Genomic DNA, 19,176 nt, shown 5'->3' on the forward strand with positions numbered 1-19,176 from the left:
TTTGTTGCAACTGCATTTCCCCCTTTTTTTCACTCTTATCTGTTTACTGTGACTTTACTCACAAAATTCTCAGACGTCTGGCTGCCTATCTTAAAATCCATTTTTTGTGTCATCCCAGAGATTTCACGGTAAGAAGACCTTTGAAAGAAATGCCTCAGTCCTCAGTCAACTGGAGTCTTAACCCAAGACGTACACAAACACAACCAGCTGACATGAGTTATTGCTCTCATCATCTTGTTACTGGCTGCAGAAGGCAGGCCTTTGACTGTGAGTTGTAGCTCGAATAATTCACAGTGACTCCTGGAAAACCGCAGCCTTTGGTCTTGTCAAGTGGAGGACCCCTGGCTGAATTGACCTAATCTGCTGTGATGAGCAATGCAGAGACTCCTGTAATTACAGCCGCGGTGAGGAGGATTGCTGTGCCGTGTTTGTTTGTTACACAGACTGAAAGATAGATCCCAAAAGCAGGTCATGTCTCGACTCTTTCAACACTCAGCACCCCATTAAGTCATGCCCATAATATTTGTTTAAGACCAGTTAAGTAGCGTGTTTGTGTGTTTTGTACACATGCAGATGTATGGGGGTGCAGTTCTATACTGTTGGCTCGGCTGTGGGACTTTTCTTGGCCGTGGTTTTGGGAGATTTGGACGCGGTTTGTTTCCTACGCTGCGTCAAAACGCATCAAACAATCTTTTCATGAGCTGTGACCTCAGGATCTGTTCCAGGCTCTTAGCCAGCCTGATATCAGCAGACATTTATCACCACCACCCCCCAACATTAAGACTCATCAGCAAGCCCATAGAGCTATGATTAGACCTCATAAAAAAGACATGCCTCCATGTGTGTTTGCGTTTCTTAACATGTGAGAGTTTAAGCAAGAACGGCTCCAGTTGCGACACGTCCTGGCTTCAGAGGAACTTCCCTTTCATGTGTCACCTCATATGATCTCACTTGGCCTCTTGATAAGGAGGCCAGGTAAGATCATGACATCACCTAGGACATGTCCTTGGGCCTTATTTCATAAGAGTCCTATGAAAAGGGAAGTCACAAAGCATGTGCATAGTTAAGGCTTGAGCTGGACTCATGACATGCAGTACAATTTTAAGGAAAAATAAAAAACAAACATAAACTAACCTTATTTGATGTGAAATGAAATAGAAGGTAGAAACTGTGACCTACACGAAAATCAAATCTCCAGCCTTCAACACGAGCCCGCTGGGGAAGCTTTTTTGAGAGAAAACTGTAAAACAGACTAACTGGTGTAACTACAAGAACATGACAGAGAACATTGGTAAAACATAGGTAGGGTGAAATGTCAAAGGGCCGGTCGTAAACAACGAGCTGTATTGGTGTCTTCTACACGCTGAGTTACCTCTTCCCTTCTTCGGCCTCAGTTTCCAGGCTGATTTACGGTGCTGCCGGTTGAGTGTGTTCCTGTGGTCTGATGAAAAGACCCCGATGAACTGCTCTTTACCCGTCAACACCTTCACCATATGCACACAACTTGGATGCTTGTGTCTCGCCTCTATAATCAGCCGCTGTAACTCCTAAAAGCATGACAGTTACAGTTGCTTTGCAGAGCTTGAGGGTAGATATTTTCTGTCCACCATCTGTCACTGTAGCTATTTCCCACCTGTTAGATGAAGGCTGTGTCCAGTACTGTTCTGTCTTCAACCAAAATATTGTCAAATTACTCAGAGTTGAAATCAATCATTTGCTAAGTGAGGGAAAGAAAGTACTGAGACTGATGTTGCACTTCTCGTTTTTTGGGTCCGATGTAGTTATTTTCGTCATACTCAAATCTGCAGATTTTCTTCATTAATCATGACATCACTTGATTAAAAAAAAATTCCAGACTCTGTTGTGACATGTCCTGCTTTGTCCATCCAAAATCAAATACAGTCGAACGGAAAGCAGCAAATCCTCACATTAAAGCAGCTGAGAGTTTCCACTATGGAGTTTTTTTGCTTGGAAACAAACTTAATGACTAATCAAACAGATGATGCGGGAGTATCCAGGCAGTTTTTTCGGGATGAAAGGATCTGTGCTGTGTAATTAGCTACTCCAAGCCTGTCATTAACAGAAGGCTCTGGAAGGCAGCCAGTGCTAATTGTTTATGTGCTGTCAGTCAAGTCTCTTTGTGCTCTGTAGCTCCCGCACAGTTTACTTCCCTGAAAACCTGATGTTTATGCCAGTTAAAGCTGATCACCTTGTTCTGGGGACAAAGGAACATCTGTGTTCCAGGATGAGCGAGTGCCGAAAGAGGGAAGAGTGAGTGAAGGTGGGAAGGAGGTATGAAGACTTTCCCAACCGCAGGGCCCCCTCTCTGCCTCAGGTCACGCCGTCATGCTCTGCTGTTAGAGCTGGGGGGGAAGCTACAGTCTCCACAAACATACACACACTGTCACAGTCAGATGGGTCTGCCCTTCATGCCTTGTAAAACACAGTCATCGTGCATCCCCCATCCCCACAGGAAGTATTCTGCGGCATCATCAATCTTGTAGCATGTAGGCTGCATACAGAGCAGAGCAGTTAAAGACTCTTCAGACTTGAAGTTAAAGATGCTTCAGTCAAATCTTTCGGTGGTCCAACTTGTTTGGTGACCGTAGCAATATTTGGTTGAATATCAGATGAAAGGCAGCTTGTGTCAGTAGACTTGTATTATGGTGCTCAATTTCCAGAGTCATTATTTTTGCCAATTAATGTGACTCACATGTTGTTTACTAGCCAAACCATTTATTTGATCAAATAGAACAAATTGCATTATTAGTCATCCTCATCCTCATGATGCACAGTTTAATGGAGATGTTGTTTTGTTGTCCCGTGTTTCCTGTTTTGATTCCATTTCAGAGCAAAAAACACCTTTCTATTTTTTCAATCAAACTGAGCTGCAGTTCACCTGTATAGTACACACAGAGACAACTTTATTACAAAAGTAATATTACATTTTAATGCTTAACAGACACACACAAACACATCTATGTCAGTACCTGTATACTATATCTAGAAACTGTTATATCTGAACAAACTAACTCTGAGGGCAAAGAATGAGCCCCATATATTTGAGTTTATCTTCAGATTACTGGTTCTCATAAAGCTTGATCATCTCGAGCATTGAATATTAACATGTGGCTGTGTAAAGATGCAAAGTAGATTCTGAACCTCCGAAGTGTTTGATTGTGTTCTGTGTTTTGACAAATGGCCTTGTGCAACACATTGTGCAACAGAGTTATTAACTTTGGGTTTTGTTAGTTTAGGAAGTTTAACAATGGCCCGGCGAAAAGATTCTTTTTATAGTTCATGTAATGCAACACGTGGGATTACCAACCCATACAAACACTACACCACTCCATTGTTGAGGAAATCCTCCAGGTCCATCTCACTAAATGCAGGTTGGTCGATGATGTTGACTCAATCTCTAGATCTTCTTTCCTTCAGTTTAGCAATCAAGTGGACAATGCAGTCAGTGTCTTTCATCCACTGATGTCATGAGAGCCATTTTCTTGTTCCCCCTGCTTCTCTAACAGCTCTGCCTGTTTTGTTAGGCATGCCTTTATGTGCACAGGGACTATTAAGGGTTTTATGTTTCTCATTTTGTGTGTGTGTGCATATTGTCCTTGAGCCTCTGGGAATACATCAAAAGCCTGTTACCAAACTTACCAAAGTGTGTGCTCAGCAGAAAGACTCGCATGTGTTTCTGATTCCCTCTTTAGCCCATAAATACCATGCTCCTCAGCAGATTGTCTTTCTGTAATGACACATGGCATCACACAGAATATGTATGTGTGTGTGTGTCTTCTCTACTTTAAAAAAGCTGTTTTTAAGTTTCTTTTTTTTTCCTTCAAAAGAAATACACTCATGCATACATAACCCACAATGCAGCCTGCTTACACACACACACATACAAACATGCAAACATGACCTTCCACAACCCAGATTCCAAACTGAATCTGGCCACAAATACATGGATAATTACAGTGTAGCTGGGGAGCTGTCCCCTGTGAACTTGGATACAGAATTTGAAGTTTTATATGATGACGTTTGCAACACTTAAAGAAGACTTCACTCATTTCTCGGTAAATAACGGAGCCTTCTTCCTCCTCCAGGTGGCTCCTCTGTCCGGCAGCCTGAACGGGGAGCTCCTCCTGGCCTCCGGCCTCACCAGCTCCGCCAGCGCCTCCGACCTCCCCGCGCCTCAGAAGCCGCTGGTGCGCGGCAGCTTGTCCGTGGCACCGGCCGACTACCCGGATCGGCCCGAAGTGATGTTGCGGCGCGAGGCGAGCTCTTCCGCTCTTCCACCGCTGAAGACGGAAGTCCCCCTCCATCTCTTCAGCACCACCAACCAGCAGCACAAACTATTCGGGGTGCAGCAGCAGATCCCCACCAAGCTGGCCGCCTTCAGCAGTGGCAAAGGGAAAGGAGGCAAGAGTGGTAAAGCCTCGCATCGGACTGACAGCACAGGTAAGGAGTTAACACTTCACATCACTTTCACATGATGTATACATGTAGCAGGCAGGATGTAGGAGAAGAACTGAGCAGACACAGGTTGAACCCACATAACACATTTAAATGTTATTTTTTTTCTCCCAGCCTGCAGCTCCCTGGGTAGACATTAAGTTTTAAAATGTATTTTACTGAAAGCAAGAGCTCTCAGTTAAACATACACCAACCAATACTTACATGGAAAGTCTAACACAATATGCCACTGAAAAATGAATATATCTTTAATGAATATTGCACTGGGGTGAAGTCCTCCCTCACTGTTGCAGTATTCTGGGGTTTTCTTCATCTCAGCCATCTGTGCCTGACATGAGCTTGACCTGATCAGCATCATTTAAGTGGCCCATTAGGTCACATTAACCATCTAAATTGAGGCCAGGCCCGGCTGCTCCAGTTTACTAATGCAATCTAATTTCACAATTAAATCACCCTCTGTCACTGTTTGTCTCTTGTTTTGTTTTCTCCCTTTTCCTCCCATTACTGGTCTCCTCCTCCTCCTCATCATCATCTTCTCCTTCCTCCCCCTCCTCCTCCTCCTCCTCTCAGCCTCAGTGGATATGAAGCAGATGCTGAAGTTGTCCGGCCGAGACGAAAACGCCCTGAAGGCAAAGCGCTCGATCAGCCCCCACCAGCAGCTCTCGCAGACAGCCTTGCACCATCACACAGGTACCACACTGACACACACCCTTCTCTCTCCTTCACTCTGTCAGGACAAACCCAAACACAATCTCCTCCCGTCTGTCTTTGCCTACTGCATTATTAAACCTCTGTTCTCACACAGACACACACATTCACCGCCTTGGCAAACCAGACCCCACCCGATCGTGTTCCTCTGTGTAAAGCAGCCTTCATGCCCAGCCTCACCCTGTGTAAACACCTATCAATTTCACATGCTTCACTGTGATTAATGACGGGCTGTACTGCTGACACACACCTTTTAACACTTTAATCCGGGGCCATTGCAATTATCACTGACAAAAGACACTGGCAGGATTTCATGTGATAGATTTCAGTTAGAATGAGTAAGCCCATCTGTATTAAACAAGTACAATTCCTCAGCTGTTTTTGATGTAATCCCTTGCTCTTTAACGGCCTTTACTTTATGTGTCTGACAGATCAACTCAGTCCCACAGACAGTGCTGGGCAGGACACCCAAACCACCTCCTCTCTCAGCACCTCCCTCCCTGCAAATATTCAGAAGCCCCCCATGCCTCCTCTTCAGTCCCATCCTCAGCCTCCCACCATACCTCCCCCCATGCCTCCCCACTCGCAGAGCGGCGGATTTCTCCAGTTCCAGTCCCACGTGCAGCTACAGGGCATTAGCCCCAACACGCAGGCCCACGTCCCGGTAAATCACGGGCTCAGCCACAGTCACGCCATGCCGCCGCCGTACAAGAACCCAACGGATGACCCCAACAAGGAGGACGTCATCTTTTTTTAAATATCAAGCACTGTTCACAAAAACGATCCCAATCAAACACAAGGTCCAAGGTCCACAAGGAGCCGCTCACACGTGTGATGATCAGTGTGGGCAGATGTGTTGCTGTTGACTGATGAGGTCAGGAAGTTTTAACATTGCAATGTTATATTGCAGAGAGCTATGGCCCGTGTAGAAAAAGAAATCACAGCATTTTATTCAAAAAAAGAGGACTTTATTTTTGTTGTTTCTTCTTTTTTTTATTTAATGTTTTTTTCCTAAACAAGTATAAAAAACAAAGGCGTCTTGAACCGGTTTAAATGAAGTTGTAACAACCCAAAGACACAAGCTGCAAGATGAAGGTCACTTGACTGACTGGAACAATGTGAAAGACAAACAAACAGTCGGGTGCATTTCAAGAGACTCTGGTCAGGCTGGTTAGTGAAGCACGTACGAAGTGAAAGGTGCAGCAACGGAGCCCCGGCCTTAACACCCTCTGCTTCTACTGGACCTGGAGCCACAAGTACAGGAACTCAGAAGAACTCTTAATACACAGACGCTCTCTTCTTGATGTTTCATTTGCACAGTGTAAATACTCCATTCCAGACTCATGAATGAACTTTTGTACAGTTTTGACTCATTTCATTTAGTTCTTCTCGTTCTGCCTAATCGTGCTTTATTGCAGACAGTTGACACTTTGGATTACACCTGAAGTGTTGCCAGTGGTTGTGAAACCTGACTTGGATTTGGTCAGCAGACAGGGTTTTTTTTTTTCTCTCCACACTTTTATTCAATATTGCTTCATTCCAATTAAGGGAGAATTTGGCTTTTGTCAAGTTGTATTATTCTTCCAGTCCAAACGGAGTGCGACAAACTCAGGGAGGCCTTTCTAATGTCTCTAAAGTAATTTTACTCAAGGTTTGTTCCTGCATTTCATAGAAGTAGCTCTCCTAAAAAAATTTGAGGGTTAACCATTAAGTATCTGTATTTATCCCAGGATGGACCATATTTCTAAAGAGCATTTTCACAAGTGTTGGTTTTTAGTTCCGCAACTACAGCTGAGTCAGCTGTTAAATTCGAGCTCATTTTTTTTAATACATAAATTTTCAACATGTTTATGTAAATTTGAGAGTTAACTTTATTTAAATTAGCCCTCAACCTTTAAAGTTTAAAAGACTTACAGCTGTGCTTTTATTGATCCTATTACAAGCACAGGAAATTATCTTAACATGAACGACGTAGACTTCCAAAAGGCCTCAATGTGTTTGTCACACCCTAAGCGGCATTTTCCCAAATGTATCCCTTTAAAAAACATTTGTCTGTTGGTGTTTTAGTGGAGCTATAGTGAAAGGTACAATTCATGACATTTCACGCTGCATGTTCTTTTTAATGGTACGATTGACTTTTCTGCTTCATATTTTTGGACAGATGCCGACAAAAGAGAAAATGTGAGTCTTAAAGAAAATATAACTAATAGTCATATCAACAAAGATGATAGGGTTAGGTACACTGAAAATATTCAAATCTATCATCATCAATAGATAATAGAAACATCATGATTTTGCATTAGTTGCTCCAGTAGAATAAAGGCCTCTTTGTTGCTCCCAAAGGTAAACGGACCATAGAAAGATTATACGGATAAGTCAGACAATGAAAACAAGGTCTTAAGTGCATAATGGAGCACAGTGTTAGGGCAGTTTTATCTCAGTCTAGTTAATGTAAAGTGGTTTCTGTATACATGTACAGGCTTATGTGATAAGCCTAAAAGGAGGAGAGTGCAGAAAACTGAAGCATTTTTAAAGTATATGAGTTCCCTTGTTAATTTCACTTTGGTCCTAATGTTTCACCCAAGAGAGGAAGAAGAAGAAAGAAAAATATTTTTTTTGTTGGACTTCCCATTCTTTCCAGTCTTGTGTCTCTGGAGTTCAGTTTGCTGACTCAACAGTTTTGTAAAATTGCAAAGCCGCTGTGTCTTTGAGTTAAATATGAAGATGTCTGTTTTAAATTGAGGCCTGCAGGTCTCAGTGACAGTGTGTTTTATTGTTTCCTGATGACATTTCATTAGCTGGATCTTAAATCTCCTTGCCTGACAGAAAAGCGGTACTGTGACGAGGGCAGCAAAACAAAAAGAAGAAAAAAAAAAAGATTTCAGTCTGAGATTTTAGTCTTTATCTCTCTCTACAGAAGAAATACAGGGGTGTCTTTCCCTTTCCTTCTCCCTGTGTGTACATGAGATTCCTTGAAATCCAGAGGCAGTTGACACATCGGTGTGTTCTGGGTCTCTGGAGGAGGAGCTTTTTGTCTTGGTCCAGAAAAACTCATCTCTGAAGGTGTGACCACTACCTTGAGTTTGAGCAAGTTTCTTAAGTGTTGATGTATATTATGTATATGTTGTACATACTGTACCTGATCTCTGCACTGGCTGCCCTCCTCCTCCATATACTTGTATTGGAAACGGATATTTGGCATTAATCAAGATGCATAAGTCAGCCAAAAGACTAAACACAGTTATGTGTATGTACGGTACAGCACAGTACGGGGCACCTTGCTTGGATAAACTCATGGCAGTTTATGAAATCACAATCAGTCATTGCTGTTGTATAAATCAACTAAAGTTGAAGGTTAGTATTTAATCTTCTGATCTGCATGAATGTTGCAGCTTTGAAGTCGAGGTGCACTGTCTGTTCATCTTTGTCCTCCGACTCCTGAGTGATGTGTCATCAAGATTTTGTAGCAGTCGTAAAAAAGAAAAAGAAAACTAAACCATCTGCTCGTTTCAGTCGGTTAAACCAAAGAGACATTCGGCTGACTGGGCTCCTTTCTGTGTATGAAGGATAAATGACACTGCGCCGGTTGTGTGGTCGTCCACAAAGTGTTATTACTTGTAAAAACATCCTCCAGGGAGTGTCCATAACAAGTGTGTTTACAAGCACACTGTAGTCCAGCTCATATCCTGCTCCCGGTCTAATTTTTGAATTTCCTGTTTGTTTTACAGCCTCGTATCCAGATCACAAAAGTCTCAAAGTACACAAACGATAAACTATGGAATCAACAATAAATCAAATAGGTACACCAGTGTACAGACACGCCCTAACGTTAGTGTCTGATTTTCTTCCATGATCAATATGTGAGCTCGTAAAACTCATTCTCATTGAGTTAATGTTGTATTTATGTACCAGCAGTTTATTCATGGGATCTTAATGTGCATGTGAACACACCATACGGAGGTTTTCAGACTTTCCAGATTTTGACAAAACAGTTCCCAAATAACAGTCCACTTACTCACTTTTTCGTCCCAGGGCCTTTCAACAATCTCACATTGGCTTCAGCCACTATCGATGCCAGGACAACTGAGCAAAATTCCATCCACAGATGAAGACAATATGATACAGTTGAAAGCCCTAGAAAAAGCAAGTAAGACAACTGTGAGTCGGGATTGTGTCGTAAAAAAAACTCTTTCCAGGATCAATAACTATTTTATTTCAGTGTTTGTCAATTTCATTTTTGACTGTATTTACAAGTGATTCCAAGTGAGAGATGTTAAACAACAGGAAATCTGGTGTAAGAGCACTTTAGTTCTGCTCCAGGACTTTTACTCTGTGGATTGTAACGGACCTCGACAGGAGACGTGGACGCTGCCTGTCGGCTCCACTATTTGGATCAACTCGAGTCTTAAATGTTGTTTTGCTGTACTGAACTACTTAACCTTTTTTTTTTCTCTGTTTTAAAACTTGGAAGCCAGTCAGTCACATCACTGTGTGTGTATCTGCGTATGTGTGTGTGTGTGTGTGTGTGTGAGCTCACCATCAAAAACACAATGGAAACATTTCTAACCAAGTTGTTTCCAATTGTGTGTGTTTTTTTTTTTTTTTACAGACACACACACACACCCATACACACATATTGGACCTGATATGTGTAAATAATCATGAACATATTTTCTTTCCTCTGCCAATTTTACACTAGTCACTTTGGATAGTAGCATACTTGAAGGGGAAAATGAATATTTATAATGCTTATTGTTATTGTCTGTGAACTTTTATTTACCAAGAGCTGTCTAATGACATTTGTAGCACACGGCAAAACTGATTTTTGTACTGTTTTATTTTATTCACTGCAAGACGTTAGAATGACCTGTGGACACAAACTTGCTGCCTTAGAGAGAGTTTAGTAATAAAAAAAAATCTTGAAATGATTTTTCCCTTTGTTTTTATTGTCTTTTGAGTTTTGAAATCGCAAGTCTACAAAAGCTCATTGTTTGGATTTGCTGTGTATTTGGATCAGTGGTGTTTAGCGCAGCAGAGGTCTAGCATGCAATGGATCATTCCTGTTCGTGTGAATTTGTATTTACAAGGATTTGTTCTTGTTTTTTTTCCCACCTCAGCAATTACCACATGAACATGTAACAACATATAATTCAGCCTCATTATTTAAATTTCTACTCGCTGCTAGTCAAAATAATCCTGACCACCCAATTAGTTAGCACCACTGTTCCTCAGTGTGCAGGAGGTGTTATTGACTGTGTGTTTAGACGACCTAATAACAGTCTATTCCCAGACAAGGCTCTATTTTCAGGTGCTGTGGTTGTGGCTGTTTCATCCCTCTGTAGACCTTTGCTAACAGTGGCACTGCTATAGTTCCTGCGTTATTGTCATTCTGGCTGGGAAGACGCTACAGTAGTGGCCAGTTTTTATTGTCTGCTGTCATTAGTGGCTTTTCTCTGTCTCCTCTCAACAATTATTTTTCCAGGCTGCTTCCCCTGTGGAGGGAAGCTGCGTTTGTCTCCACCGTTGTTTTTGTCTCGCTCCTTCCACTGCTCTGCCCATTGCATGTCTCCCTGTCTCTTCCCCTCTCATCTAATGTCTCCAGTCCATCTCAACCCCGACCGCCTCGCAGCTCGGAGGCGTTTTTATGTGATGCAGTTTGCAGGAAGTCAGGAGTTGGCTGTTGTTATTCTGTGACAGTGGCTCTTCTCACCACAGACTTAAACAAATAGATTCTCCCCAGAGACGGACGTGCAGACGAACCTCCCTGCAGGCCCGTAAAACGCAGAGGAATCTTAGTTTGATAGACTCCCCATCTCAGCGGTAGTGGGTTTCTATTTGTTTTTGTTCTTCCACTCAGATCTAACAGCTTCCTTCTGCTCTGGCACCATGCAGGTTGGAATGAACCATTTGGGCTTTAAGAAGAGTGTAGTGTGTGGCCACTGACACCAGAATTCAAATTCAGGGATCCCAACCTCAAGATGAATAAGGCAAGGTCTCCTTGTGACGCTTGCATGTGTCTCATTCATTTAGATTCAACTGAACAATGTTTTTTCTCTCTCTTGTTTGAATAGTTTTAAGAAGGCGGAAGAGATAAAGTTACCCAGTAATCCACAAGAGACAGGAGTCTACAGCCGTGCTGGAGTGTCTACAAGACTGCTCGAAGGAGAAGTCTGGTAAAAATTCTTTATTATCTTGAAAGTATTAAAACCACTAAAGAATTGACTAGTATTCCCATAGACTACGGTTGTTCAAAAACTATTAAAAGCACATCAATGAACCACAGTGATGCACCAGGCACCATTGTTTCTTTTTTATGATGAATGAGAGCACTGAATTATTTTGTCTTCAGTCAATCCCACATTCTCCTTCCTGTGGCCACTCGCTAGAGCGCACACGAGTGTAAAGCTGAATACAGTTCCCAAAAGTACACTTTATATTTCTCTCTGAGTAACATTTACTTAGAGCTACAGTGTCTTAACTGTTAAGATTTATGTCTACAGTAGGGGAAAAAATGGGCTTGGGGTTATGTGCCACAGACATAACTGGGGAACTCGTAAAAAGATGGGCTCACACATTGTTGGTTTTGGTCTTTTCACTGGATTTGGTGACAGCACTGAACACTGAAAGGCCTTGAGCTAAATCATAGTATCAGCATGCTATTGTCCAAATGTCATATAAATCCATTCAGTAGTTATTGAGACATTTCCCTCCAAGCTACAAAATGGTGGCATTAGAGGAACTTGGGGGATCACCAAAGTCAGTAAGATACAGTGTCTGGAAACCATGACTGTCTGCTCAAGATTTCATGGCTATTCATCAAATAGTTGCTAGGGTGTTTCAGTCTGGACCAACAAACTGACAATGATCCACACAGCTAGCATGACTTAAAAAAAGCAAATGTGTGAAATCTTGTGATCTCACTTTGTCCCTGGTTTGGAGCCACTGCTCGTAACCTGGATCAGCAACGTTTCTCAACCATGTACAACCAGTACATCCTCCTTAACCTCAAGTTTGCTGTTTTTGCAAGTGATGTTCTAAAGGAATGTGCTTGTTGGCTGCTTATCTGAGTCTTGATTCATTGCTCCTGGCTGACACAAAGATCCTCTTGTTGAAAAGACACAAAGCAGACTCTATCTGCCCTCTTTGCTAACACCCAAGGTGATTACAGAGAGATAACTGGCAGTAAAACATGTCTCTCAGCCAAGGCTGCTTCAAAACTCAGCTTACAGTACATATCCTTCTTGGCACGCTGTGGTTATATTCCAGAAAAAAAAAAGACCTAGATAAGGCATTTTGATTTTGTTTCCCAGGCTGTAGCTGTTATCGCTGTCAGATAAAGAGCAGTGAAGGTTGGTGGGCTTGGAGAAACTTGTTTACATCAGTGTATGTCTCCTTGGACACTAGATATTTATCATGGGTCGTAAAGCCTGATACGTAAACTTTGAGCGATTTCATGCTGTCTAGCTAATAGTTTTGCTTCAGATGAATGAGAATCATTGTCCCCCCCCTTCCTCTCCCCACCTGCCTAACTGCTCTTTCGTCTTGCATCAACAAAGGTAGTCCCTGTGAGGGGGGAAATAGTCAAAAGGCCTCCACAGAGAAAGGTTATGTCAGGTAGGAATCAGATCAGGTGGAGGGCTTTTGTTCTCTCACAAGAGACACCTCAGGTGGATTGAAAGGGGGAGATGGATTATAAAGGAAGTGTGCTCTGTGCTGACTCGGCCTTTGTGCTCGCAGCATTTGCATTTTGCAGTCAGCTGTAGCCTGGCGACCGACTGGTCAGTCCAGTTTTTATTCCCATGTGTTTGGTTGTTATACTGCACCAGGAAGTGCTGAAAGATGCCATTGTGTCAGGCCAACCTGTGCCTGATCAGATTCTCACTGAGTTTTGGTTCTCAGTGATAAAACAATATTTAATCTTAGACTAAAGGAATAGTTTGAAAATATATTTACAGTAGATGATCAATAACAAGATCAATATGTGTATCTGATCATTCACTCTGAAGCTACAGTCAGCAGTTGGTTAACTTATCTTAACATAATGACTGAAAACGAGGGGGCACAGATCTGAAGGACTAAGCCACCAAAACTCACAAATTCTCCCCTTTTTATGTCCCCAGCTGCCAGCAGACATCAATATAATGTCATCAGAAAGATGGTGGACTCTCGAGAGACATAACATTTTGGTTAGAAGCTAAAATCAGGTCAGGGTTAAGGTTAGGGACTAACGTTGGCTTATCAACATTAGTTGTGTCCTAATTCAGGGTTTTTTGAAGACCCAACTGAACTGGCTGTCCCATTTCGAAGCCTCCTCCAGATGTGGCTGTGAAATGTGTCCTTTCTAAATAAGAGTATTGGCTTTTAGCACAGTGCAATGGCTAGAACTAACCCCCCCCCCCAAACAAAAAACTACTCTTTAAACAAAGACACAAAGTTATTGAGATGGATGATTTTATATGTCAAGATGCCACAAGAGTTTTGGAAGATATGGGTTTTTGGTTACTTAAAATCAACATCAATATTCTGTGTTAAATTAATGTTTGAGTTAGATATTATAATATTGAATTTTGCTGCCTAATGTCACAACTCATATTCAATGTGTAATCAGTGTCTAATGGCATTGTTGGCTAGCTGTGCACTGCAGGGTTTATTCATGAGACAAGACATGGATTTCAGTCTTCTCATCTACTTTATTGAAAGACAATACACCACTGTGCCTCCCAAAATTACAAATATTGAACTCATAGAAACTATTAATTAAATAAAGCCAATAATTGCACTACTATACAATAATCACCAATATTGGACAAGTTCAAGTACCACCCACAGCTTCAATCATAATGATAAACTTTATTTATACCATTTTGCAAAATTAACTCACACACACAAACAAAGGAAACAAAGTTCCTTTATACAATAAAACTCTTTAAGCATTTACCATCTCTGCTTCAGGATGCAGTATTGTTCAGGGCCGATGCAGTGTGGGAGGTCTCTGTGGCATTTTCAAAGAAGTCGAAAGAACACACACAAACGCACACTCTCACACATTTCTGGTACCTAAAGTCAAACGCGAGTGTTGCCAAGACAAATAGCCTGCTGGCAGCGAGCATGGAAAACCGTCCTCCATACCCGACGTGAAGAAGTGGGCAATTTAATTTGCTAAGTTTCTCCCTGGAAAGACCCAATAGGAGCTTTGTGTAAAAGTTTCTTTGCCATCAACAAAGATGTTTCTGAAAGTGAATGCCAAACATGTATGGGGGGAATATATGTGCTGCTTTCAAGAAAATGGGAATACAAAGTGGAAAATATGTGTAGATGTATAGTAAAAGCGAGACAAAACGCCTGCAGGGAGCCTTTAAATCGAGATAGTGACATGAATCTAAGGCGAGTAAAAGGGAGCTTTAGGCCCTCACTATCAGGTAGATGCACTTTTGTTGATGGTATACTTAAACCTCTCTGTATTAACTTGAGGAGCTTTCTGTGAGGATTTGATGTCCCTTTCGAAGAACACCGCCTGAGGTGGTGCACTTCACTCCAGTGCAACCCTTTCAACATCATCAAAAGCGAAGCAAAGATGCTTTTTTCTGTCTAAATAAGATGTTGTTGTGTTCTATATCTGTGCGCTTTGATTATTTTCCATGAGTGCTTCTTCAGTTTCAAAACCACCACGACATTCTTTTGTCCTTGATCGTCTTTTTTTTTTTCTTAACGTAACATTAGCGGATGAAGCAGGAATGGGGGAGTGTAGACGAGCTGCTAAACCAGAAAGATCCAAACTCAGCTCTAAATGGACGAACTGGGGTGAGTGAGGACGACCGCGTACAGCTTCCTCAGCACTTCCTCCTTTCATCTTGGAAGAGTTGAGCGTAGCAGAGCTCATCACAAGTGTAGAGGCTGCTCTACAGGGGAGATCTAAACACAGCCTCTCTGATTTAGGAGCTGGAACGGAGCAGTCGCCAGCCTCCCACCAGAGCTGGCAGGCAAGGTTGGATGGCTGTCTGGCCGCTGTTGATCGGGGGAGGAGAAGGGAGGGAGGGAGGCAGGGAGGGGGAGGAATGGGGGGGAATGGAGACAGGAAGACGCTGCCAAAAGACCAAAAGGCCACTAACTGCTGCAACACCAGAATGGAGACTCGGTTTGGTGGGTTTGTGTGCCAGCGTGCGGAAAAAAAGAAAAATTGAATTAGAAAAAACACTCAGAAGAAATCAAGGGCACAACAGACGTGTCAGCATCGTTCACTATAATCAAAAAATAGAAACTAATGCAAATCTAAAAATAAAAACAAGGCCGAAACGCTTCATTATCTTTGCTATGTATTAGTCTACCACAAAGACATGTGTTAATTTGTGCATATAACCCTGTCTCCTCCAAATTACGTTGATTTACTACTTGTACATGTATTTTTTGACAAGGTCACCCAACAGTGTGTTATTTTTATCCTCTAGTGAGCAAAGTGTTGTGTTCATGTACCACACACAGGCTGGAGGGCGGTGGTCAGGGTATGTGGCTGGTGGTTAAGGTTTAGGCAACAAAGGCACTTCAGACTGTGGTTTGAATGAACTCAGGGGTGGCTTTTTCAATATTTAATCAAGACCACCATCTTTACCCAACCTTAACCAAGCGCCCTGAGACCCTGAACATGACCGTGAAAAGCTTAATAATGCTTTAAATGAGATAAATCACCACTGAGCAGTTTGCAGGTGCGCACTGTATAAAAGTTGTGTGACTTGTCAGAACACGTTTTTGTTATGTTGATTAAAAAAATACCTCTGCGGCATCATGTTCTACTCAAAACATATTTACTGCCGCCAGCACAGAAAGCAATTCAGGCCTTTGGCTTCAATTCTAAACATGTAAAAGAATGCAAAAAATCTGGCATCATATCACTTTATATTACACCTCTCAATCATTACTGATGCATTCAAGTGTAAGTGGCACGAACGGTGGTGGTTCGTTCCAGTGGAACTAATTTTCACTGCTTGTTTATTATAATAAAGCACCAAATTAAGTTAATTAAGTTTATATTAAGTTGATCTTTGTATTTAAAATCATATAATAAACCATTATTGAATATAGAATAGAATAGAATATCTTTATTGTCATTGTCACATGTAGGTACAACAAAATTAAAATGCCAAACCAGTTGCTGCAACATTCAAGATGAATAATTAAAAAAAAGAGTAGGCCTATAATATAATGGGATGACAATTACAACATTCCCCTGAAATGAAACGTTCACTTAAAACACTTGACTGTTGTTGTGTGAAGAGCAGCTGAAAGAAAAACACAAAAAGAAGGTTTCTCAGAATTCGAGGGGCCAAACACACACATGCACACACACATGCATGGTGCCTCTGATTCACCTCTTGACTTCCGAAATCCTTCCGTCATCTGCTACAGTTCTCATCTCATCACCTCTGAGGAAGAGACCTAACTTATTCAACAGAGGAGAAACTATTTGCCAACCCGGTGAAATCTTTCCTGGGCATGTGCACACACATGCACAACATACTGTAAATACACCCACCCACCCAAACACACAGGCACACACACACACACAGTGTTTTTCTTTTTTTTCCCCGTGGGTCTGATTTCATACCATTAACATGTCGAGCATTCTTGGCAGAGGGTTAAAGTGCATTAAAGAGGATAATATGATAATGCGACACAAGCTCCACTGAAAGCTCTGTCATCTACTGTAACTTGCACAAGAACCTGTTCCACCACAAACAAAGGACAACTGCACTGTTGTTCTCACAAAGCAAATCTCCTCCAGACTCATTTTCATATCCTCCTCTTATCTTGTTTGTTCTTCTTTGTTTAAAAAAAAAAGAAAAGAAGAATTCTGTGACTCCCCCCCTCTCTGTCTTTCTCTGACAGTTTGTCTTTTAATTAACCTTCCCTCAGTCCTCTGGGACATGGTGTCTGTCAGCCAATCAGGGCACGGCGGTCGGGCCTTCGCCTCCTTTTGAAAATAACAAAACACACCTCAGTTCAGTTACCGTTGTGAACAATACACCCTTCAAACAATTTGGCTTTTCACTACATTCTTATCATAAATCATTCAGTGTTTTACTCTTGCTGGCCAGTATGTGCAGTGACCCACCGCTGCTGAGTCTTTCCTCTTGCGGGATCTCATTGTCTGGGTGTATCAAAAGCAGGAGTGAGGCTCTTGGGGGAATTTAAGGAATCTGAGATGAGATGCTGGTCACGGTGCAGCCACATGGCGCGGCGTCTCCCTGCGTTCAATCAGAGGGGCTACGTTCGTTTGTCTGTCTCTATATTATGTGTGCGTGCATGCGTGAGTCTCTGTGTGTGTGTGTGTGTGAGTGTGTTAATACAGCATGTGTCTGCTTCATTAGTTTCGTATAAGCCCCCGTGCTCTGGTCTGAATGAGGAGGGAGGACGACACACGTCAGTCCCCAGACAGGGGCAGATGCTGCTGACACGTCCGAGTATCTCTCCATTGTACTTTTCATCCTCAGTGTCACATCTCATCTGAAGTGGTCAGCCAGACATGGTGCAACAGAAGGGGTTTGTCTCAAACACACACACAGGCGTGCGCACACACACACACACGCAGGCTTGTGGCTTCTTTCATAATTCTGTTTGGTGTCTTTTTGTGAGCATGTGTATGTGCCAGAGGGCGGGTTTGCAGCTGCCATACTCCGACTCTGAGGCCTCCTCATCAGCCCGACAAGGCTTTTGAAGTGTGTTTTTTTCTCCTCCATGTTGAAAGGCATTTTTGATTGCAGAAGCAGTAACTGTGTGTGTGTGTGTGTGTGCCACCTCAGGCAATATATGAAACCCCTGCATGCAACCCCAACCTATAGCAACCCCCTTCCTCCTCCTGCTGGAGCCCCCCACACTCCACTCCACTCAGCCCAACTGGGAATTAATCTGTGATTTATTAATGAGAGACAGAGGAAGTGGCAATTTATATGAAAAAGAAAAACCTCAGCTCTTACAAAAGAACAAAGGGCTTTTCTGAGTCTTTGTGACTCAGAGGAAGAGAAATGTATCCTCTTTTACCACATGGATCCAAGTATGCCCGGCTCGACTGGAATGTCCGCTGGCTCGTCTCTTGCTCTGCCCACAGTCACTGCTCATCGGCCACGGTCAGTGGACGAAGGCTTTTGTGCCGCTGTTCCTGTGAATGAAACTGTCCCCGTGTTGACTTTGTGACGTGATGGCATATCACAAAGGATTCTTCGACCGATGTGCTGTGCATATTTCAGATGTTCCTTCCACCTCTGTGTTTAAAGAGGGGAGAAAATATGGGAGGGAAGAGGCATCTTAAAAATGCCATTTGTCAGACAGGCATTCAGCTACATCATCTGTTGTGGGCCGTGGGTGGAGGGAGTACGCACATGTTTTGTTTCAGTCCAAGCAGCAGCACAGCGTATCAGCAAAATGTACCTAGTATTATTCCTTTTCATGTAACCAATACTGTATCACATTATACATAACATGACATTATTAATTCATCATGCGCGAGCAGCATTTTACTCTCTAGCTGGTTAAGGTTGAGCCACTTTTATAGTTTGTTATTTCCAGGTTCAGGCCCCTCTGAACAGGATGCATGACAAAGGAGGAGATCAGTGGTTTAGGAAAGAAGAAAGCACATTACATTATTACATATTTTTGCAAATTTGGGACATTCCTATGGTGGCCCTGATTGCCCCAACATAAGACACCTTTTGCAAAGACAAAAATATGACAACACATGCGCTACAAAAACCCATAACCCTGCACATACGCAAATAGGCTGCAAAGATTCAAAGCACATGCAAAGACACAAACACACTGAATTCTTCAATTTGACAACACATGCGCTGCAAAACTCACAACACGAAGGAAATGCTTTCACGGACACTACAGTAAAAAGTGACAGACTTGTTTTTGGTGATTTTGTTAATACATCACATACATATTATTGCAAATATGTGCTGATAGCGTGGCCTTAGCCTTTCACCAGGTCGATCACTTTCT

General features: G+C 42.4%; 1 protein-coding gene across 2 annotated transcripts in view; it reads left to right on the plus strand.

Annotated features, from left to right (window-relative positions):
- The window catches only part of arhgef18b (rho/rac guanine nucleotide exchange factor (GEF) 18b), a 37,377-nt gene extending 29,849 nt beyond the window's left edge, over positions 1 to 7,528 (plus strand). For both annotated transcript variants that reach the window (XM_085774371.1, XM_085774372.1), the window contains 3 exons: positions 4,107 to 4,461; positions 5,047 to 5,166; positions 5,616 to 7,528. In XM_085774371.1, coding sequence (XP_085630497.1) covers positions 4,107 to 4,461; positions 5,047 to 5,166; positions 5,616 to 5,941 — 801 coding nt within the window. In that variant the 3' untranslated portion in view covers positions 5,942 to 7,528. The remainder of the gene's footprint in view (positions 1 to 4,106; positions 4,462 to 5,046; positions 5,167 to 5,615) is intronic.
- The last annotated feature ends 11,648 nt before the right edge of the window (positions 7,529 to 19,176 follow it).

The sequence above is a fragment of the Trachurus japonicus genome, chromosome 4 (assembly GCF_045865225.1).
Source record: "Trachurus japonicus isolate A0001 chromosome 4, Traja_1.0".
Taxonomy (NCBI): Eukaryota; Metazoa; Chordata; class Actinopteri; order Carangiformes; family Carangidae; genus Trachurus; species Trachurus japonicus.